General features: G+C 36.3%; 1 protein-coding gene across 2 annotated transcripts in view; it reads left to right on the top strand.

Annotated features, from left to right (window-relative positions):
• RELN (reelin) overlaps window positions 1-25,282 on the top strand; it is a 576,569-nt gene that overhangs the window by 328,185 nt on the left and 223,102 nt on the right. For both annotated transcript variants that reach the window (XM_036246852.1, XM_036246851.1), the window contains exons 10-11: window positions 1,579-1,819; window positions 19,460-19,605. In XM_036246852.1, the coding sequence (XP_036102745.1) occupies window positions 1,579-1,819; window positions 19,460-19,605 (387 nt within the window). The remainder of the gene's footprint in view (window positions 1-1,578; window positions 1,820-19,459; window positions 19,606-25,282) is intronic.

Genomic DNA, 25,282 nt, shown 5'->3' with positions numbered 1-25,282 from the left:
AGTTAAAAAAATATTAGGTTCTTAGTCTTTAATACTAAACCAGTCTATCCAAAGATTCTAGTAGTATTTCAAAATTTTAAAAATGTTACAAATCTAAGTTCTAGTCTAACCAAAAACTGAGAAAAGTTATTCAAATTCATGGATTTTAATAGACCATCCTCCTCTGTAGCAGGATAACATATAATTTATAGATACTTGGTATAAGCCAAACTCTGACATGCTGTGCCAATTTTATAACAGAACGTTTTGCTATTCTTTCTAACTTCTAGTAATTATCATGAAAGCCATTCATATGAAATACTTTTTTATATAAATGACTTTAAGCAAGGCAGCATCAGTATTGGAAATTTTACCCATACCCCCATCTTCTCTCTATGTAATAGTTGTATATCATAATTTAGCTAAATTGTGGTAGCTTTTATTTTTGCTGGAAAACAACTGCATACCTTTGCTATGACAAATAGTGAATGTACGCACACGTTTAATTACAACACATACAGGTTACATTCAGCTGATTCCATTTGGTTTTTTACTAAATGAGATTTTCAATTTAAGGTGCCTCACTCTTATATTCATTAATGCAAATTTACTTTATCATGTAGTGACCATAATGAACACATTTCAATCACTTCTTAAAACTAAAATATATTATTTTCATCATTTCAAATTCTTTTTGAGGCCAAAAACATAGTCATCATGAAATATTTTAAAAGAAAGGGAGATTGATTACCCCTAAAGGTAAGGTACACCATCTATAACCTATACTGACAGTTCTGCAGCTACACATGTGCTTCATTGGTGAGTAAAAAATATCTTTTCTGTAGTCCTTTCAAAACTGATTTATACTAAGCTCAGAGTACTACTAGTTTGCATTTGGTAACACTTTTGATCTTCACTAAAGCAAAAGAATTTACTATAGCAGGTTTCTACATTGGCAGAATAAAATGTTTAATAAAAATACTTTATTATATAACAGAAGGGCCTAGATTCTAACACATGTAATATAAAAATAATATTAATTATATCAAGTTCTTAACGATTGCTCTGCATGAAATTGTAAAGAATTATAGAGCATTTAATTCTTATGGCAACTCTCACATTTCATATAGACCACACAGAGGGGTATCAGATTAGTAGAAATAAAATAACTATTATGTAAAAACTGATTATAAAACATAGCATACAATTGTCTCTAATAGCTTCAAAATTTAAAAGAATAAAAATTAAGATAATAATTTTATAGTTTTTCTTCTTTTTTTTCTTAATATCAAATAAAATAAACCTTGCTGGATATACTGAGATTTGCTATAGGCGCCATGAAAGTTTGTGCTATTTTCTTTTCAACTATTCCTTTACTAGCTTAGTGCCCATCTTGTGTTAAAAGTAAACTTCATCACATAATATGAACAGTTTAATATGCAGCATATTCTAAAATATTTAAGGGTTATGGGATTGTGAGTATTCTGTAATGTATATAGTATTTTTAAGATAATGAAACTACAATCTAAATTAAGAAAAAAAAATTGATCTAAAGTTCTTTAACTGTGGCACTAATTTCCATCTCACCCTATGTTCCAGAGCCCCTTCCAATGTCAGCACGATCATCCACATCCTCTACCTTCCTGAAGATGCCAAAGGGCAGAACGTCCAGTTTCAGTGGAAGCAGGAAAATCTTCGTGTAGGGGAAGTGTATGAAGCCTGCTGGGCCTTAGATAACATCTTGATCATCAACTCAGCTCACAGACAAGTCATTTTAGAAGATAGTCTTGATCCAGTAGACACGGGCAATTGGCTTTTCTTCCCAGGAGCTACAGTTAAGGTTTGATCTCTCTTTTGTTCCTTCTCCTCTCCCCTGAAACCTAAAGCTCAATAACCCAGTTTGTACTAAGATATTCTTACTAAACCTACTAGTAAATTGATAGGGAATATTCTTTTTATGCTACCTTCTCTTGTAAGGATAGAAAATCACTGTTACAAAAACATGTGTTTTGCCCTGGCCACTTTGGCTCAGTGGTAGAGTATCAGCCTGAAGACCAATGAGTCGTGGGTTTGATTTTGGCCAAGGGCACATACCTCGGTTGCAGTTCATCATTAGGGTGGTGTGGGAGGCAACTGGTTGATATGTCCCTCTCACATCGATGTTTCTCTCTCTCTCTCCCTTTCTCTCCCTCTCTCTTCCACTTTATCTGAAGATAAATAGAAAAATATCCTCAGGAGAGGATTAAAAAAACATTTGTTTATCCACTTAACAAGTATTTTTGAGGACTCACGGTGCCATTACTAAACTTAACCTAGAGACTATAACCACAAAAAGGCAGATATGTTTCTTCCCTTCACGTGACTGTCAACTTAGTGTGGGTAGTTGGACATGTCAGTGTGCAAATACAGAAGAGCATAATTGCTGTGATTTGCTGGGAAAGTGTAGAGTGCTGTGAAAGTACAACATATAGTGCCAAATCCAGACTTGAGGGTGTAGGAAGGCTATCCAGGGGAACTGGAATCCAAGCAGAGACTGAAGAGTCATTTGGAGCTGGCTAAGTGGGAGGGATAGTGTTTTTAGAATAAAAAATGACATACATCAGAAATGTAAGAACTGAACAAAGGTCTTAGATAATGCACAAAATAGTTGTTTAACTGATATTTAAGTTGAGACTTGTGATAGTTAAGTCTGGAAACAAGGCCAGTGACAAAACTTTTGTCTTGCAAACTGCTGTAGAGTTTGAACTTTATGCTGAGGTACTAGGGGGTCACAGAGTACTCCAAATTAGAGTCATGCAATCAGATTTGGTTTTGAAAATCCCTTTGAGAATGGAGGATGGAATGGAAAGGAGAGAGGGCATGCAGGGAGACCAAACAGCAGGCTGCAAACAGCAGTCCAATAAGAGATCATATTGACCAGAAATTGCAAACAGGATGGGAAAATGTGAACAGATTTCAGAGACTTTTAGGAAAGGAAATGGAGAAGATGGGAGACTTATTGAGAAGATTAGAGAATAACAGGTGTCAGAGACAAGGTTTGGGCATCTGGATGAATGGCAGTGCCACTCATTGAAACAGGAAACAGGAGGAGGAGCAGGTTCGCAGGAGTTAATGAATTCACTTTGGACATGTTGATCTTTTTTTAACTTGAGGTATATTTGACTTACAACATTTCATTAGTTTCAGATGTACAGCGTTATGATTCAACATTTGTATAAGTTTCCAAAATGATTACATCTTAACTAAATCAAAAAGTAAGTCTAATAGAATTGAGAAAGTGTTCTTAATTACAAAATAGAACTCATTCAAGGAGAAAATATACAAGTACAAATAGGATACTCTTTGTCTAAGTAATAAGAGCTGCTTTTTTCAATATTATTTTTATTAGTTTCAGGTGTGCAGCATAGTGCTTAGACAATCATGTACTTTGCAAATTGATCCCCTCAATATTTCAAGTACCCATGTGGCACCATACATAGTGATTACAATGTTATTGATTATATTTCCTATGCTGTACTTCATATCCCCTTGGCTATTTTTTTTTTCTTTATTGATTAGAGGGAGGGAGGGACGGAGAGAGAGAGAGAGAGAGAGAGAGAGAGAGAGAGAGAGAGAGAAAGGTAAAAGGAGAGAGATAGAAACATCGATTGGCTACCTCCTGCATGCCCCCTTCTGGGGATTTGGCCCACAACTTGAGCATGTGCCCTGACCGGGAATCAAACTGGCAACCTCTTGGTGCATCGGTCGATGCCCAATCACTGAGCCATACAGGCAGGTTCCCCTTGCTATTTTTTAACTACCAATTTGTATATCATAATCCCTTTACCTTTTTCACCAAGCCCCCTGATCCCTCTTCCTTCTGGCAACCATCAGTCTGTTATTTTATATTGAACTCTTTCCAAACACCCTCCAATTAATTACCAGTGTCTATGGTGGTACCATCTCTACCATCCCATTCCCAGCTTCTGGTTTTTCAGTAATAAGAGCTACTTTTTAATGAGCACTTATTAGTCTAGGTACTTACTATTTGAAGCATGTGCATACACACAGAGAATTATATATATATCATCTCATATAATTTGATCCTTATAAACCTGTAAGGAAGGTACTACATTAACCCTATTTTACAGATGTTGAAAGTGGATATAAAAACGTTAAGTAACTTGTCCAAAATATACCTCTCGCCAGTGGCAGAGCCAGGATTCAAGTACAGGAATCTGACTTGATCTTGACCTCAGTTTCCACATGACTTTGCTCTTACAAGTGGTAAATATAAACCGATGTGCTTCTGTTTTTCCTGTTTCTTTTCAACATCCATTTGTTCAGTTATCTGCTCTTCTCTTCTCCATCACTTTCTAGCTATAGGTGAAGATTCTTGATTTTCTCATTTCTTGATCTTGCTTCAGTTTTATTCTATTAATGTTGCATGCTCCTCTCTCCAGATGACTGACTTTTAGATACTAGAATTTACTAAGTTCAGACCAAACTCTGGTCTCTTCCTTCTGTTCTGCAGCTGATTACTAGTCCATCTCAACTATTGATTTCTGACCTCAGAGGAACTTAAGGAGATAGGAGTACTAAAATATTTCACTTAGGGAGGCAGGTCACCTAGCTGGGGGGTAAAATACAGTGAGAATGGTGGGACACCACAGAAAGAGAAATGAGCAGTCTAATGGTAGGAGACAAGGGTGTTGAAAGCCGAGGATAATACAAAGGTATTCCACTGACAAAAGATACAGCATCATCCCTTAATAGAAGTTATACCATGTTTCCTCCATACTAGAAACTTTTGATGGCTTCCAGTATAAGCCTAGAAAATACAAACCAAACTCCCTGGCATGTAATTCAAGGACCTTTCCAGTCTAGGCCCAACCTAACTGTTTATCTTCATCTGCCCCACTGTTCACCAGCCTCACAAAGGCAGCACAGAATTTCACACCCCCACCCTTTAAACATGCTTTCCCGCCTTTCTTTTTTCTCTGCCTGGTAATTTCATGGCATCCTTCAGGGCCCAGGTCAAATGTCTGTCCATGTGAAGTTTGTATAGTTAATGTCTCCCTCCTCTTTTTACTGGTATAACTATTAGACCAAACAAACAGGACTTGGGGGTGGGTCCTGGCTGTAGAAAACAGGTCCATACTTTTTCCCAAGTGACCATTCAAATCCATCTCTGCCTTCTTTGCATGAAAACTAAAGCAGGTCCTAAGACAGCTGATAGACCAAAAACATCATCCAATTACTTCAGTCTTCTAAATAATCTTGGTTTAACAACAAATATGACCAGTGCACTGTAGTTATCCAAACCTCAAGTTTCATCCATAGTTCCTCCCTCCTCCAGCTTGGGTTTGCTGCAGTGGGAATAGAGACAGTGGTCAGTCACTGCCTTCTCTTTCCTCACCACCCCCACGAATTTCAGCCTCTGAATCCTCCAGGGCTGGGTCTGAAGAAAGGAGAAGAGACAAGGTACAGATACTGTTGTAAGCCAAAATTATTGATCCCTCATCCTGGCAAATGATCAAACCTGGGTCTCTCTTGAATCTACCAACAGACTCCTTGGAAGCCTCCTCACTTCTCACCAAGCTGGGGATGCAGTCCTACCATGCATCTCTCATGCCTGTTTCTACTCTTAGCCACTGGGACCCCTGGCTAATGTGTCCAACCTCTTTCTGCTGAGGTCTCCTTACTCTACCAGGAAGTAGTTCAGGGGCAGGATCTTAGACAAACTAGGTTGCCTCCTGTGTGCACAGGCCCAAGCCTAATCTCAGTTAAACAGTCACCTTGGATCCATTAGTGGAAAGAGAGTAGTTACTTCTAAATGCAGCCTTCTTCTTAACCAGCCACCTGCCAGGCAGCTCCAGGCACTAGTCCAAGCCCATAGAACATGCCCTCCAGGTGGACCTTGAAGTCCTATATATCATGTTTGAGAAGAGGAGAAGGTACCCTCCACCCCTGATATGGATGGGACTCACAGCTCACCAACAACCTTCTCTAAAGAAATTGTCTTTCTATTGTCCGGCTTCCTACTCACATCACCTACAAGCTTGCGTACCCTCAATGAGTGATAACTGAGCTCTTTAACCACCTTTTTTGCTAGGTCCTTATATTTGGTCCATCACCTCACTTTGGAATGTGGAGGAGTTGCCACCTATTTTCTTGGAGCCTCAACCAAAACTGATGCAAAATTAGTTACATTTCAGCATTCTCTTACATTGGACATATGCCTCTATGAGAGCATTTATAATATTGCTTTATTTTTTATTTATGTTTCTCTCTCCTTGGTTAAAATGTTAGCTTCTTAAGCTCAGGGACTATTCCAATCATGTTTGAATCCCCAGTGTGTGGCACATGCTAGATTATTGGGTGTTAATTGACTTGGATGAAAAGCTGAAAAAATAACAAGATCTCGTTGATGGGAAAGAAAATGAGTTTTACATTCAGTGATGACTTCAAGGCAGCTGAAAATATTGTGAATGGGACAAGTGTTAAGAAAAAAACTTAATTGTGTACGTTAATATATTGGCTTCACCAGGGCTGGGGATGAACGGCAACCAAGGTACATGCCCTTGACCGAAATCAAACCCGTGACTCTTTTGTCCGCGGGCCAACACTCTAACTGCTGAGCCAACCTGGCCATAGCTCGGACACATTATTTTACCTTTCAGTTTCTCAGTGTTCTCACTTATAAACAGGACTAATAAATAGTATGCACCTCATGTCATGATAATTAAATAAAAAATATATGTAAATCCTTTAGTAGAGTGCCTGGCATGTAGAAAGGACTTAAATACACGCCCTCTTTTTTTAAAACTTTAAGAATAAGTAAGTTTCACAAGGAAGTGACTACAGAGGAAAATTAGTAGAAGGCAAAGGGTTATGCTGACAGCTCCAATTATGAGGAAAGGGAAAGGAATAAGATAGAAAAAATATAGACTTAAAAAATTATGCCATCCTTATATGTCATTAAAGTAGTATCAAAACGAAATGCACTAAATTGGTTACATTGGACACAGTATTGGCCATACTTGTAATCTTTGGCAATCAAAATAAGTAATTTTCATCAGACTTAAGTTTTAATGCCATACTTATAAGTTGAATTATTAATAGTAATTTTTATTACTAACAGCAAATTATTTTAAGTGCTACTGTTTATAAAACAAGAGAATAGAGAGTAGTGGGTGTGTAAACTGTCCAGCTGTTGAATTTGAAAATAATGTTTGAGAGTGTCGAGTCAAAAAAGAAAGATACAAATGAATCACTGGCATTCACAGTATATATTTCTCCTTATCGTCTTTTTCAGTTTATTGGAAATATTTAATCCACTTCATTTAAGCCTGCCCTTGTTTATCTCTAGTAGGGCAAAATGATATAAGACCAAATAGAGTAATTAAGGAGTTTATATGATCTGGGGAATTGCAATTATAGGTCACCAGTTTAAATCTTCCCTGGGTTGGTAGAAGGCCATTACCATCTGTTGGCTGTTTAGTAATTAATATGAAATAGATGTATAACAGTACCAGTTTCTAACACTGATTCTGGCTTTATATTTGTTGTCCTTTTCAATTCAGGAGGACTGTAAGAGGTTACAGAATTAATATGTTCTTCTATACAGCCATCTGTGTTTCTCCTCCATTCTCCTTGAAGTTCATGGCCTTGCCTGACTCATCTTCCATTGTGTTTTCAGAGAACTTGCCCATGTGAAAGAAAAGGCAAACAGCATTCTCATGCTTCTAATTATCATCATGATTTTTTATTTCCCACAAATCCCTAAGCAGCCCTTTGTTCATGACCAAGTAGGTGGGACTCTAAATGCCAATAAACACAGTGCTGCAAGTCATAAAGCTCCCAGAGCGCCTCCCCTCATTAGCAAGCTCCCTGAGTAAGCAGATTGTGGACTCAGCCAGGCAAGGAGCCTAAAACCCTCTCAATATTGCATCACCAGTCTTAATTTTTGATTGTGATGCTTTTGCCTTCTTTTACAGAATACTTCATTTTTAATTTTTATATATGATTTCTGCCAGTTCATTTGCAATTATGAGAATAACTATTGCTTCCATGGTTGCCATCCACAGCTGTGCCTCTCTCTATCAGGGAGCTTGGGGTAATTGTGCCACATTTAAGAATGGGAGGCACTGTCTGGCCAGTGTGGCTCAGTGGTTGAGTGTCAACCCATGCACCAAGAGGTCGCCGGTTCGATTCCCAGTTAGGGCACATGCCCATGTTGTAGGCCAAATCCCCAGTGGGGGGCATGCAGAGGGTAGTCAGTCAAAGTTCTCTCTCATTGATGTTTCTATCTCTCCCTCTCCCTTCCTCTCTTTCTAAAAATCGATAAAGGGGGGGAGGAGAATGGGAGATATTATGTAACTCACTAAGTGATTATCCCAATAAATCTCATACCCATCTGACACCATGCATAGTTATTGCAATATTATTGACTATATTCCCCCTGCTGTACTTTATATCCTCATAACAATTTTATAAGTGTTTAAAAACTTTTATTGATTGATTGATTTGAGAGAGAGAGAGTTTTGTTGTTCCACTTATTTATGCATTCATTGGTTGATTCTTGTATGTTCCCTGACCAGAGATCAAACTCCCAACCTTGCTTATAGGGACAGTGCTCTAACCAACTGAAGTACCTGGCTAGGGCCCAATTTATACTTAATCCCTTCACCTTTTTCACCCATCTCCCCAACCCCCTCCCATCTGGTAACCATCAAAATGTTCTCTTTATATCTGAGTCTATTTCTGTTCTACTTGTCCATTTATTTTGTTTTTTTAGAGTCAAGTGTTGATAGATATATATTTATTGTCATTTTATTGTTTATATGTTTTACCCTTTCTTTTTACTTGTTATTATTTAAAAAGACCCTTTATATTTTATATAATACTGGTTTGGTTGTGATGAACTCCATTAACTTTTTCTTGTCTGGGAAGCTCTTTTTATGTCCTTTGATTCTAAATTATAGCTTTGCAGGATAGAGTAATCTTGTCACTGGGTTGTATGCCTGAAACTAATATAATATTATATGTCAACTGTAATTACACAATAAAAAATGATTTAAATTAAAAAAAGAAAGAAAAACAATTTGGTGAAGGAAGCTTTTCCAATTCAGTGCCCTATGGGGGAAAAAGAAGAATTGGTGACACATTTCTCCTTGGAGTAGGAAAATTATTAATCTCAGGGCACCGTTGGTGCTCCAACTCAATAACAGTGGTCTTGGTTTTGCCATAAGAATTTAAAGGAAATGAACTGATTTTTTTGGCTTCTTCCATTTAAGACATAGTATCAAGAACCAGCATTTCAATTTGGGTAGGATTATCACATCCGGGAATGATAACTTGCAGTAACATGGAGACTGGATAATAATAAATAATAAGAGTAATCATAGTGATAACTAATAATAATGGGAATCATAGAAATAGTAATGATAGCATTTCATGAATGTTTTGTAGGCGCCAGCACTATGAGAACGACCCTATCATCCAAGTTTTATACCTATAGCAGATAAACATTGAGTATCTGTAAAGATCCTGGATGTTTAGTGCCTGATTTTCCTGAGTTATTCTTGAAACATCTGGACAAGTCCATCAAAGTCATCTCTTTCCAATTCCTCAGACACATCCTGCAATCTGAGAATATACTTAATTGTAAATTAAAAGAAAAACACTAAATGTATGTTTTTGAAGGATCAGCCAGGAGCTGCTGCAACTGCCTACTTTCCATGACTCACCATCAAAGAGAGAGCTGTAAAGATCAGTGAAGTATTCAGAAGGAACCCAGGGACAAATAATTAGGAAATAGCTGTGAACAGGTTTTAGTTTGTGTTTTTTCCTCATCCTTTGACAGTAGTGTTCCAGAAAGCAGTTTCCAAATGGATCAATATGCCGTGGAGGTGAACATTGGTCAAGCAACTGCTTCATTTTTCTTTGTTTGTTCACTCTCATCTTTAGCAGTAGCCAAAATTTGTATTTTGCAAGCATGGATGATCTATGACTCCTTGATATTTGTATGTGTGTCTCTATGTCTGGAAGGGAGAGAGTGCTATGCTCACTCACCATTAATAAATGTTTATATCTGCTCGGCTACCCTGGATACTCTCAGCTTGCAAAGGCATAAATCACTGGCTTCTGTCAACTCTGGAATTGACCCACAGATTAAATGCAGATCACTATGAGATAGGTGCTTTTATTTGTATTTTTTACTTCTAAGAAATCTTTCCACTCTGGTTGCTGTGTCTGCACCTGCTAATCCTTTTCTATTTATTATCTTAATTTATTGTGTTAATAGCAAATAATTCCAGATTAATTCTTCTACACATTTATGCGAACTTGTGTTGAGAAGTAAATAAGTGCTGAATGTCACAGATTCTGTTGTAAAAGTTTGTCCTTTATAATAAACTGTGGTTTCACCACCTGTATTTAAAAGAATTTCCCTTAGAAAGTAATTAAATTTTGAAAATTTATGCCAATGATTTGGGGTAAATAAATATAGAGAACTTATTTTGTTTCTTAACTTTCTCTTTACTCCCACTTAAACAGACTCTACTTTTCTACATTTATTGTTGATAAATATCCAATAATGACAAATTTTCTAGTTTAACAAACACTGAAGGCTCTAATGAAGACAATAACTATTAGCTAAGTCAACAACCCATTAAGGAGAAGCATTAAGTCAGAACAGGAGAGTTTATTAATTTTCTTATTGCTCTTATACATTATGCATTTGCCAAATTCATTGTCCCAGCAGACACTAGGCAAATCTCCAGTCCTAAATAAGAATTGAAGCTTTCATTCCAGGTTTCTGATGCCACCTAATACTATTGTCACAAATTGTTTAATCATTAATGGAGAATAAAAGTCATTATTTCCAAATTATGAAAACACTTAAATGAACTTGTCTAAAAAGTTAAAGTCTTAATACAAGTTGAGGCTAATGAAAAAAATATGAGACAAATGGTACAAGTGTTGATCACACTCAAAGTACAATTTATTTTTAAACATGCTTTTAGGGAATATAATCCCCTGGCAGAGCAATACTTGCCTACTCTAATGCCCAGAAATTGAACACCCCAGAAAATTATTTCAACAATTCATTTGATGATTTTCTTTTTTTAGAGTATAAGGAAAAACAGGAGGAAATCAGATACACTTTCCAGAAATGTGCTTTGCAAATCATTGTATTGGAAACTATTTGGTCTGCAACTTGAGGGATTTGAGTCCTGGCTTTCTAATGAGGATAAACCTGAGCTCAGTAAGACTTGTAGTTAGTCCATGTTCCCATGTCTTTTTCCATTAAGAATCGGAATGTTAACTATGATTTTCTGGCCAGATTCCAACTTGGTTAATTGCATGCTGTCTACCTAAATTCCCTTTGCTTGGGATGTTCTTCACTTTGGATTGCATTGCTGTTGTTATCATGTTTCCCCCAAGAGCTAGGGACATGATATTGTAGAATGAGCCAGAATATAATTTGTTAACCTAATAAGAGTACTTTGGGGATGAAGGGTTAAATGTAAGTAGTATGCTTTTCACAATTCCCCTCAAAGCAGCCTATTTGTACAGTAATTAATGTGGAATAGCATTAGTGAAACATGGAATTGAGCCAAATCACCATGACAAGAGTGGCAATAGTACAGAAACAAATAATTTTGATGAAATCTATTGAAAATAACCATTCAAACAAATTGTGAGTCTCTCTGCCTAATACACCCAGTTTTTGTTTGTTTTTAGTCTGAAGCTGACACCATTAATCACTAATTAATACAATAATCAGCAAGTGAGATTGATTTTATTCTGTAAGAACATCAAAAACATAGTAACATTATCTATCAGCTTTGTACCTAGACAGCACACAGCACAATAACTTGCATGGGGGCACTCATTAAAGTAAGGTTTGTTGAATGAATGAAGATGGAGCAAAAAAGAGGAGGGAACTAACATTTACTGATTTCCTAAAGTTCACCAATCATTAGTAGGCATGTTACCTATAGTATCTTATCTAATTCTCACAATTACCCCCATTTCACAGAGGGAAAAATAGGCTCAGAGAGGCCAGGTAGCTTCCTCAAGATCAAACAGCTTTTGTTTTTATAGCCAAGTATGTTTACTATAAAGATGGCCATTTTATTCCTCAGTATTTTTCAGCCTTCCATGTGTGCTTGGCATCCTTGACCTTAATTTGAGGAGGCAAGTCTGAAAACCTCAAACACTGAAAGTCAGATTGATCCCAATCAATAAGGTTAAAAACTACCCAAAGGAATTTTATATTGTTATTCTTCCTCTCATTATTCCAATTCAAATCTATCACTATTGCCATGTTGGTGTTGTCATAACTATTGTCAAGTAATTATACACTGGTCACAAAATATTCCATAAATTGAATCTTTATGAGTCTTAGCATAAAGTGGTTCAAATACGAATGCTTAATGAATCTAGAAAATAATGAGAAAAAATACTCTTTAAGCTCCCTAAAATTCAGTCACCATGGTTGTGTTGACTAGAAAAAAAAATGGACTTCAGCCCTCTTGGCCTTGGACTGTGTTCATGGCAAAGTTTTCCGTGTTTAATTGGAATTAAATTTCCTAAAAATTGAATGTATGAAAAAGACAGAAATTCATTTTGCCTCATGAAGGAAATTATTCTCCTATTTTGATTTTTTTAATAATATGAAAGTTTGTGCCTTTAAAGACCATTGAACAAGGATATAGGAAATATGCATTACTATATGATAAAGCTATAGCATAGTGAAAGGCTTAGGAAACACAGTGATATGTAGGCTATAAGTCAGTCAATTTCCAATTACTCAATCACACATCTCACTTTAATCCAGAAACTCATATACCAATATAGGAGTTTATTTCCAGTCACATAGTGGCTAATTTATGGCTCTGCCAACAATGCCATTTTAATTCATTTTATTCATCTTATTTCTCTTTTCTCTGCTCCTCATATCTCATCTGTTTGCATTGCCTAGATTTTAATTAAAAAAAACCTCTCCTCTCTAAGGAGCAATCTGAAGTGGCAAAAAATAATCACTTAAAATATTACAGTCATTAAAAAATTGGCTGTGGTGGAAGCCATGCATTTTCAATTTTCCTACAAATGATGTTTTAGCTTCCTTTTAAAGTGCACTTTGTATCTGAATTGTCTGCCACCAGCCAGCTTGGCTATCAAAAATGGTCTTCCAGCTGGGTGGGCTGAGTGACAACTCCTTAATGGGGGAAATGGATGGCTCTCTGCTCATGTGGAGGGGAAGGCATACTAGGCAGATTTCATTCCATCTGCCACCAGCTCTCTGCAAGCTGGCATTGCCCAAATGCCCAATATACTCACTTCAACAAAAAGAATATTGTAAAAAAATAAATTGCAATGCTACAGATGCTAGAAAGAATCATCAGGGCCATTAGACCCTGGGGAGATAATATTAAGAAATGCCTCAGTGTTCATCTTTGATGAAAACCTAATTAAGCTATGGTAGAGGTGATTACAAGTACTTTTACAAGTACAGAGGTGAAATCATTAACATTTTCTGCAGAGTATAGGAAACAACCTTAGAAAAATGCTATCCTGAATTATGGCCAAGGACTTGTTCTATTGAGGAATTCGCACTGATGTTTCCTGTTGATGCTTTGTTGAATAGCAAATTCTTGTCACTTAGTTACCCTGTGTTTTGCTTTTCAAGTAAAGGAAATCCATATAACAGCAAAGTAGGAAAATATTTTTGATTGACAAATATAAACAGATAAGGACTATGTTTAAGGTATTTTTATTATTTTATTTATTTATTTATTTTATCCTCACCCGAGAACATTTTTCCATTTTTTTGTTCAGATAGAGTGGGAGGGAAAGAGAGGAAGAGAGAGAGAAACATCGATGTAAAAGGGACACATCGAGTGACTGCCACCTGCACAACCCAACCAGGGTGGGGGACAGACTGGGACAAACTGCAACCAGGGTACATGCCCTTAGCAGGAACCGAACCCAGGTCTCTCAGGACCGTAGGCCAATGCTCTAACCGCTGAGCCAAACCGGCCAGGGCTGTTTAAGGTATTTTTAAAAAATAGAACCATTTATTAAAAATTTAAATGTATATTTAAACAGTTTTAAAGGGAAATTTGTCATCCAAAAGGCATCATTTTTTATTGAGACTATAATTTAGATTTATATAAGTTATTTGTGATGGCATAATAATACCACAATATAAATAATTATATCAAAATTAGTGAGAAATTCACATGAAGCTATATAGTTACAATTCATATTCATAAGGGATTTTTTATTGATTGATTTTAGAGAGAGAAAAGAAAGAGAGAGAGAGAGGGAGAAAGACATCAGTTTGGTGTTCCGCTTATTTATGCATTCATTGGTTGATTCTTGTATGTGCCTTGACCAGGGATCCAACCTGCATCCTTGGCATATTGGATGACATTCTAACCAAATGAGCTACCAGGCCAGGACCTCTTTTAGTGTGTGTCATTAATTGATGGTAAAATAATGCAACAAAGTAAAAATAATTATGATAAATATATGTTAGGAGGACTAGAAATAGAAAGAACTATTTAGAGCTATCTCTAGAATTTATACTTTCATTTTACCCAGAATAAATGCTGGTTACTTGTAATATACTCACCATAAGTCAATCAAAAGCTGTGACTCAGGAAGTCACATGCTATTTATAATCATTTTCTCATGAAAACCTGATAGATTTTTTACTGTACTCAAAATAAAATAGTTCTGAATTCCAAAATATTCTTGTTTTTATCATAGAAAGAACTCAGTTAACTGTCTTTTGAAGTAATTTAGATTTTAATTGTTATTTCCAGTAAATGACATGGATTTTCAAAGATGCTGAACAAGACCAGCTGGATATTAAAGTCACTGAGAGCAATTTTCTGGAATTCTTTTCATACTTTCAATGCACATTTTGTTTGGATTTTTAGCATAAGTACATTGATGTTACACAATGCATCTGTGAAAGAGAAGTGGCAACAGGCATCTTGCTTTATTAAGTTTTCCTGTCTCAGAAGAATGTTTGGTAATCTGCCAAAATTTGAAGAGCAAATTGATGGTCTATCTGCACCTAAAATGAATGAGTATATGCAGTATCTTTACCATATTATATTGTAGAAAACACTCTACATTTTACCAAAGGTTTTAGGTTGATCAGAAGAATTTTAATGACTATTCTAATGAGAAACAATTAGAAATTGATTTAAATAGCCTTCAGTTTCTCTATCACCTACTGCTAAGAGTTTGAAATATAATATCTTATTTTTGGAAAATGTGCATATTCATAAAATAACAATTTTTTTATAACACCTAGAAGTTCAATAAAACACTTCCAAACATAATATTATTTGTGCTTCTACCATCATCTCTAGGAAATAGATATTACAGGTTTCATTCTACAACACAAGAAACAGGCCAAGAGGGATTAAATGACTTGTATAAAACCATGTAGCCATTAAGCAGAGGAATGTATTGAAACATGCCTTCTGATTCCAATCTCCTAATTCCTGAATGGATAGTAACTGAGTTTTCATTCGTTGTCATCTTGATTGTTTTTGGTTTCTAGTATTTTGTTCTTTCCCAGTCTTTATCTCCTTGATTGATATAAATGCTGAATTAATTGAAGTAGATTCCAGGAGAAAGATCAAACAACCCCTACCTAATCAAGCAGGCCATGGATTTCCATTCAGATGCAGTATCAAACAAGCAGAGATCCGGGGACTCCATCTCAATCCAAATTCATTCAGGCATAAATTCTTAGTTTGGAGATCATCTGGGAGAACAGGCCGCTTCTAAGATATTGACCCCTCTGTGAGCAATCCTAAAATAGAATTAACACGTAACTCTAACTTGCCTTGTCATTATTTTAGGAATCCTCAGAACTGAGAAACTGAACTGGCCCCCAACCCTTGACAAGATTCTTAAACACCAGGCCTGTACACAGTCAGCTTCTCAGTTGGCCCATTCTTACTCAAATATCTGAGAAATTCACCAGTTTTACTGACTATCCCCTATTTTGTAGTCCTAATGTTACCCTGCTGACTCATATCACCCTTACTTCAAACTTGGATAACATTGGGTTCTACTCAGAAAGGCTACAGCAGAAATCATATCTGATCTCCTCAGTGTGGTAGGAAGCAGAACAAGCCATCTGTGTGTGGGTTCTGTTCACCGTCAGGCCCTGCTACCCCAAAAATGGCAGCCCTATCTTGCTGTGAGACAGAGAAGGTTGAGCCACCTCTTCCTGAGCTGCGGCTGTTTACTTTGGGTGTGTCACAACCTTTCTTTGATTATGTGGCACTGTGCTAACTAAGACTCTGCAGAAGAGAATATTCAAAGAGCAATACTTCTCTCCCTCCACACCCAAAGGCCATTGGGACTATTTGGGAAGGAAGAATAAAGCAAACTGAATTTTCCTTTAAATTTGACAGATAGGATTAGGCTGTTTTCCATGCAAAATTAACACTGACTGGTATAAACCACTGCCCTGTTTGTTTGAATTTAGATTCTATATCGAGTATTGTTCTTTTACTACAAACTGGTAAAGAATAGTTTCTTCCCTGTAGAAATAATAAAACTACAAAAACTAAATCATTTTATCCTTCATGGAAATTTGCCAAAGACAGATCATACTAATTTTTACTAGTATGAACATTGGTTATTACTCAAAGTGAGTGTTAAATTTTTGCAGGTTGATTTCTTCATACTTGATATGGTAAATAATACTTGTGTTTTTTATGCTGGCACTATTGCAGTTACAGTGACAAAAATGTATATTTAATAGAGAATTTTTAGTAGTTGTACAATTACAAATGCTCTATTCAACTACCAAATGTGTTTTGTAACAGCAAAATAACCAACATAAAGATTATTTAAAATACACTTTTAGTTTTCTAAAACATGAAGACATTTTAATTTTGTGAAACAAGTTTAATGATATGCTGTCCAATTTTATAGTGATTTGATCTTTTACATAAAATTTCAATCTCAACTTAATTAAAATGTATCAGATATGTTAATAATTTAAATTTTGGAGGAATAGCGAAACATAACTATGTATAACACAGAATCTTAAAATATTAAACAGTTCTGCCTTGGCTGGGTGTCTCAGTTGGTTGGAGCATCCACCGAAAGGCGACAGGGACGAGTACAGAGGCAACTGATCCATGTTGCTCTCTCTCCCTTCCTTTCTCTGTAGCATCAATAAAAACATATCCTGGGTGAGGAGATATATATATATATACACACATTTGTATGTATATATATGTGTGTGTGTGTGTGTGTAAAACAATTCTGAGATAAATGGAACCAAAATTGAAATAATTAAATTGATGTTTAGACAAAAATGACCAGTTTCATGTTCAGTGAGTTATTGTTTCCATTACATAAATACATCCTTTTAAATTATAACATAAATTATTCTATTTTTACATGTATAAGTATTTCATGCATTCCATTTTTTAGGATAATGACAATATATTGTTTGCATTGATATCAGAGTCCTTATGTTACTTCCAGATAAACATAGGCCACAGTTGTTTAGTATTCCAGAATGTGAAGATAACTGTAAAATTTACAGCTCAGTGGATTTATTATGAAGAAAGTAGTCTGTGTTATTCTGCTTAGCATTTATTGTCTTTACAGGATGCAGATTAGTGAAGATACTTGGGTTTTTCATAGCTTGACAGTCTCCATTTACTGTTAAATAAGACTGAATCTTAGTTTTGATCAATGTGTATCGGTTAAAGATAGCGTCCATGAATAGCCTGTATTCATTGTGGTGTAAAGAAGATTCGCAGGCAGGAGATAACATGTCACACACCCAGGTGATACAGGCCCAGTGGATATACCTTACTCTCTCAGTGCTGTGGAGTGACCTCCCCAGGATTTTATGCTTTGACTCTCTTGAACTTACAGGAGCTTTGAGAGCTTTATTTGCTCTTTAAATGTAGTAGTCTGATTCCTCCCCCAGTTGGTTTTACCGGCCTTTGCACACAATCATTCCTCCATTCTAGAACACCACTGCCAACAGAACATTGTAGAGATCTCTTAGGTTACCATTTAACATCCTTTACTGTCAGGCTGCAGTCTAATTCTGAAAATCATGCCTATTTATCACCTTTGTCATTCATTCATATTTTTCATCCAACTTGGATTTTTATTTTGATTTTAAAGCCCATTGAAGTCCAACTTGCTTATAAAGCCTGCTCACCTGCACCAGCCCTGGACACAGGGACCTCTACCCTCTCTCACTCGTTTGCACTTGCCACATGAAGCCTGACATTGAGACTTACCTTTGCTATATCTCACCTAGACTGGGATATTTTTTAGAGCAAAGATTATGTGTTAGTATACTTCGTTATAAACCCCTTTCTCCCAGTACCTTTGTTAATGCCTTCTACATAGTGAGTTCTCCCTAAAAGATTGATTGATTACCTGAAAAGGCATAGCTATATCATTTATTCATTAACTCATTTAATTATTCAAAGAATATATTTATATTCCTACCATATGCCAAGCACTGTGCTAAGACCTGGACTACAACACAGAATAAAATGTATAAGATCTTTGCCCTATAGAACTTATTGTCGCTGGGCCTGATATTTTCTGCCCAACTATTTATCTTAATATCTATTTCATTTTAAGAGTATATATATAACTTAAAAGAATGTTTGATCTTTCATCTATTAGCATTTCTCTATATATAACTTATTACCAAAAATGATTAATCAAATATATCATATTTTTTAAAAGTAAATACTCAGTTTACTCAGCTCCAGAGTTTGCTCTTGCCTTTGACTATTTGCTTTACACTGAAAAAATTTGGGTTAAAAAAAAAGTATCACAACAATTTTTCTTTATTTGTAAACCTAGTGTTCTTTTGGAGAATAACAACGTTTGTGATTCCTCAGCACTTCTTAGATCTGGTTAGAAAATTTTACTCAAAAGGTAGCTGAGAATGTATGATCATATCAAGGATTACTTTGACCTTTTCTGTATTCCATGTTTTGATTAGCTGGCTATTCTACTCATATCCCATTTACAGACAAACTGTGAAAGGCTTGAATGACAAGCTGGAACTATATGGAATATTGAAAAGGTCAGTGCAGTTTAGCCCATAACCACAGTATTGAAAATATATGACAAGTCATTATCACACTTAATTCCCACAACAAGGACTATGCTGAAGATGGAAAATTATTCCAATTAAAATATTCTTATTTCACACTGAAGGCTGAGGTAGCAAAGCTCAAATGACTTCTTGACTCCTTTTTTGTAATAACAAGTTAGAAAGAAATTGTAATTGAATTAAACAAGACACAAAAAAAGGTAACAAGCTCTTTTGACTTGAGAGTTCATCATAGAGGGAATAATATAATGTCTTTCTAAAAATTCTAATTATATATGAGTAAGACAGATACAGCTATAAAACCAATTCAACAGCCACCCCATGCTCTCTTTTTATCTACAGCATAGCTGTCAGTCAGACGGGAACTCCATTTATTTCCATGGAAATGAAGGCAGTGAGTTTAATTTTGCAACCACCCGGGATGTAGATCTTTCTACAGAGGATATTCAAGAGCAGTGGTCAGAAGAATTTGAGAGCCAGCCTACAGGGTAAGTAATTGTTATCTCCCATGCTGTGTATAGCACTTACATTTATTCCACTGGACACATTTTAAATGCGTATTGTTAAATAGCAAAGCATGGTTAAATCAATGCTGATGATTCTTAGACTAGACAAGCCAAAAAGGTCATGCTTAACTGAAACATTCTTTATTTGTACTCAGCTATTTTTATGCATATTAATAATTGGTGATTGTAAATACATTATATCTTCAGTTGAATCACTTATATCTCATCTTTGTTATTCAGCTTTTACTGGGAGAAAGTTTTTTTCAAACTATATAGAATATAAAATCTTTTCACTACCATTATATTAAGACTTTCAGTTGTCTCCCTGAAATCTGAGATTTATCAATGTGATTATCTGATTTTTCAGTGAAATGTGGTTCTGATCTTTAAAAGTTGTTTAGGCAGTAAAATTCATCTGAGATTTTTTAAAGGAGAAATATGGGGCTGGCATTACAGTAAAAGAGAACTGAACAATGAGAATGGTTTGGTAGTAGTATTTTTTGGCCATTATGAGCTATGTGCCTTCTTCTGGGTCCAGTGTTCTAAGATATCTCCTATTACTCAGGCAGCATTTACATAAGTTAAAGTTTAAAAAATATTAATAGGTTCAGAAGATCAAAGTACATGAGGCAGTGTAAGTGGAGAAGAAATTCTAGAAATTTCCTAGTTCTCATCTGGCTATCTTTCTGCAATAAACACTAAATAATCAGAATACCAGGTCCTATTGTTTAGTAAATGTTTTCTAATGCTACAATGATGATGAATGAAATAACATTACATGTAATTTCATAATGAATATGAAATAGCAGTAATTTAACTGTTAACTGTGAGGAGCTTTTCCAAAACACATTTGAGATATAGTTGTATCTCTCTGTTCACAACAAATTAAATCAAAATGGGATGGAACTTCTAAGTGCCTCAGTGGCCAGAAGGCTGAATTGCTCTCATCGGCTCTGCACTTCCTGTGCATTGCTCAGGAAGTGCATGCAGACCCTATAACAGGGAAATCTGACCAGCACCCTGAGCTGCCACTGCTGTTATTACCCCTTGCTGCCACATCAGGGTCTTTCACTGCTGAAAGCTAGATTTCTGCTGTGGCTGAGGGCTCTGCTTTTCCTTGCCCCAAGGAAGTCTCTTAGGTCCAGACTATGGCACAGGCCAGGGTAGGCCTCTGGAGGAGGTTGACACTTGAAGGGACCCCACCCCCTCAGGGCCTACCATTGACCTTTCTGGGCCTAGCACTTAATGCTCAGGCCCTTCAGTCCACAAAGTTCTTCTTCTCTTAGGCTCCTGTCACCCTTGAAGTACCCATTGTCACTTCAGTGTCTCCTTGAGGGACCAGCAACTGCTGCTCTTCTTTTTCATCTCCAGGATCTACCTAGGCATTAGACATTTTTTTTAATCCTCGCACTACACAGAGCTCATTCCACTCCCCTCACAGACCAAAGGGCTTTGATGAGGTCCAGAACTTTGACAATGTACACAAGGCTTCTTTACCTATGTCTGGAGATAAAGGGTCCATCGCCAGCTTATCAGTTCTATCTTTCTGACACTGACAGATAAACCACTTCAAATACTCTTCCTGATTATGTAGCTTGACTGCCTATGTGGGGGTCCCAATTTTGAAGCAGAATAGATTTGCTGACCCCTCCCCCACTCCTTCATTTCTCCAAACTCAGACCATCCACTCCTCATCAGTGAGAACCACATCCCAGTGATACCTAGTCGTCATCCCACTAGAACAGTTTTTATCTCCAGTAGAACCATTTCATCTCTCTATCTCTCTCTCTCTCTCTCTCTCTCTCTCTCTCTCTCTCTCCAGTAAAACTTAGTCTTTAATGTCACTTACTGTTATTCTTTTGAGGAGGGAGAAATTTATTTTCACTATTTCCTCTCCCAGAATGCCCCCCCCTTTTTTGTACCTTGTTGTATCATGAAATCCTGTTTATAAAAGAACAGAGGAAATCCTCTCTGCTAGTAACAGTGGGGAGAAACACAGAAAACCTATTCATGAATTGAGCTCAGAAAGCAATTGATTTGATATTAGAAGAAATTAAACACATTTTTAAAAATCAATGTACTAGTCCAGAAACAGATGGCAATATATATATACACACACACACACACACACACACACACACATATATTTCAATTAACAGATCAGACATTCCATTTTCACAGAGCACTAATGATATAAGAGAATTTGTGGCTAACCCACATCATTCATCTTCCAAAACAAAACAAAAGAACTAAAAGTATTTATGCCTTTTAAAAAAAAGAGCTAAAATCAAAATGGATGCAGAGGAACATTAGAGAAAACTCCATTCACTCTGTGACTTGGATGGTTTCATTTTTGCTCTTTGGACATTCCTCTGGACTAAGATGTATCAGGGATTGGTCGCCGTTAAGAGGCTGATACTTTCAGGCTATGGGGTTGTCAGCAGATTTCTGTTCCAATAACAGGATAATGTGCTTCACAGAAGGCCCTGTGCCACTCCATTTGGTAAACAAGTAATTCATCTAAGTTCTATAGGTAGTTTGTTTTATTTTTTTTTATCAATTTTTGTTACAGATGTTTCTCCTTTTTTCCCCATTAACACCCTGCTCCCTATCCCCCCTACTCTGTCCCCAGCTTTGTTGTCCATGTCCATCAGTTATGCATACATGCATATAAGTTCTATGGTTTATCCTTTCCCTTCCCCTCAACCTCCTCTTCTGAGGGTTGTCAGTCTGTACCCTACTTCTACTTCTCTGGGTCTACCCTGTGTCAGTAGTTTATTCTAGCAACCACACTGGTTTATTTAGAGCTCTTACCCTGAGATATTAGGCCACACACCCCAGCATTACCTCACTTATGCTCCCTTCTGGTGGCTCAATTATTAAGTAGGCATTACATTATAAAGGTATAAAAGGTTAATGACGGGACCTAGTATTTTCAGCATTTGGGGTGATGATAAAAATGCTCGTTTAGTGGTGTGTGTGTGGGAGTGTGTGTGTGTCCCTTCCCCACACCCACCCAGTCCCAAATGCTGTGTTATTGGTCTAGGAAAGAATGCTGTTATAATAATTTTTAATCATAGCTTTAGGGGGAAAATCCTGTCACAAAATCAAATTAATGTAAAGCATTTTCACCTAGAATAAAAGCTGATAAAAAAAAACAGATTAAGAATCTGGTAGTGAAATTCTTGATGTGTTTTGTTTTCTCAGCGAGTTTTACAGAATATTTGTCTCATTCTTCTCCTCATCGTCACCACCCACACATTTAATGTATCATTATAATCTCACCTGCTCAAATAGATAGAAAACAGGTGATATTCAATGTGGCCAGTTGAGTTGACTGAATTCTGTAACTTTGAGGTCAATATTTTAAAATAATTTAAAAATTGAATTATTAATATGGATATAATATTTTCATCTCTTTGAACTCTTTTCCTCCCATAAGAAATATGAGAGAAAATAGAATATACAGTCCTCTCCAATAATATTTTCAAAACATTTCACTAGAATAACAAGAAAGAAAAGAAAGCCACTAAGTCATTATGACATTTTTTGTAACCCACTTTTCCAAATATCCATATTCCTACAAGTTAATCAAAGTATTTGATCTCAGATCACAAGGATGCAAGAGCTATTTGCCTTTCATATCACAACACTGCCCCAAATCCAGTGTTGATAGGCTTAGTCTTTTTCTTTTTTTTATTGTTGAAAGTATTCCAGATGTCCCTTCTTTTTCCCCCATTGGCACCTTCCTACCCGCTCCCCCCAATACCTTCATCCCACTGTTGTCTGTGTCCATTGGTTATGCATATATGCAGAGTTCTTTGATTTATCTCTTACAGCCCACAACTCCCCTTCCCTCTGAGATTTGTCAGTCTGTTTCCTACTTCCAAGTGATTTTAAAGTATTTTTTCTTTTTCCTAAAGAAGACACATCTGTTACTTGCACAAGAGAGAAACTTTAATTGATACACTGCTAATTTATGTGAGCCTTTATAACTTTGGCTTAACCTTACAAACACATCATTTAATTAGCAACCACCGTATATCACCTAGCTGAGACTGTCTTTAGGTGGGAGGAGCTTTGTAGAAAAATACATTGCTATAATATGGAATTTGTGTACTTGTCTTTCATTCCAAATGCAAACATTTTTACTATTCAGATACCTTTTTAATATATCTTTATTGTTTCTCTCACCATTCATGTAAAAGAGCAACTCCACAATTGCAGTGAATATTAGAATAATTGAATTAAGAGAGCATGTTCCAGTCTTCCCCACCTGCCCCAAATTCTAGGAAATTATAGAAAATGAGCAAATGAATGTATAATAGAACTATAAAACAAGAAAGTGTAGCCTAGTTGGGTCAGGAATTGGGAAGGATTACACGAAAAAGAAACTGAGAGGAGGAAAGGATTTGATGGAAGGAGGAAACTATAGCCCAAAACACATGTTAAATAAGACACTACAAAAGGTGTCCCAGTGCTGCTCCTGGTCAGTGGTGCTGGACATAAAACAGGATGGGGCTTTGCCAAGTAGACGAGTCCTAAGTATACCGCTTCCAAGCAGAGGTGTGCCCCCAGGAAGAAGCAGTGAGTGCGGACACTAGAATGGAGAAGCAGGGCAATGCCCGGTGACTGGAAACCTCAGAGGAGTGAAGAGCCACCATGGTCTCCACCCAAGGGCACCAGCTGCCCCCTCCCCAACAATGGGCACTTATGCACCAAACTAAGAGAGAATAGTAGAAACAAATTAAGCAAATGACCTAGAATCATCAAATCTGAGTAAAATCAACTGCATAAAAAGGATTGAACTAAAGAGCTAAGAGCTGAGAAAATGGAAGTAGCAAATGGACATTTTATCCTCAGAGGCATTAGAGAGCACACTGCATTTGTGAAATTAAAACAGATTTTATAAGGAACAAATAATATGTGAGAAATGAAAATTTATGATTGTTACAGCAAACTTAATGAATTTTCTCCCCCTGAATATCAGCATAGAAATATGTGAAGAGCAAATTAATGCGTTGGACCTTTGAATCTTGATATATTTCCATAACTAGGGTCATTAGATATTTTTTAAAGAGATATAAGTTATGGGGTGGAAATTAAACATTAAAATAATAGGACTTCTAACATTAGAAATAATAGGACATCCAGAAGGAGAGGTCGGAGAGAATATATGGAATGAAATATTCAAAGAATATTTATTATTGAAGAAAAGTTTCTTAGATTTAAGAAAGAAGAAGGAAATGCCTCTGCATCAAATGTTTAGCAAAATGAGTGGAAAATCCTAAGTCATCCAAGAGAAACTTCAGAGTACCAATAAGAGAGGAAATCCTAAGGGCTTCTAGTGGAGATTCATTGTACTTTCCTTGATAGCACTAAGCATGCGTTTTTAAAAAAGAAGCAGTTATTCTAATTTCTGAGAGAAAATTATTCTTCTCTAGTGATCCTCTCAGTGAGAGCCACCTTTCTGAATGCTGGGCAACAGAAAAGGATTTTATTTTCCCTATGACATGAATGACACTTTTCTGGAGAACGATTTTATGTTTGGAGTGAGGATATACACCTTGCTTGGAGTGAGGATATACACCTTGCTTGGAGTGAGGATATACCATCTTGGTTAACTCTTATAGTTAATAGAAAACTATAAATATAAGTA

This window comes from Molossus molossus, unplaced genomic scaffold (assembly GCF_014108415.1).
Source record: "Molossus molossus isolate mMolMol1 unplaced genomic scaffold, mMolMol1.p scaffold_m16_p_7, whole genome shotgun sequence".
Taxonomy (NCBI): domain Eukaryota; kingdom Metazoa; phylum Chordata; class Mammalia; order Chiroptera; family Molossidae; genus Molossus; species Molossus molossus.
The sequence above is the reverse complement of the archived record's forward strand: the minus strand, read 5'-3'. Positions and strand labels throughout refer to the sequence as shown.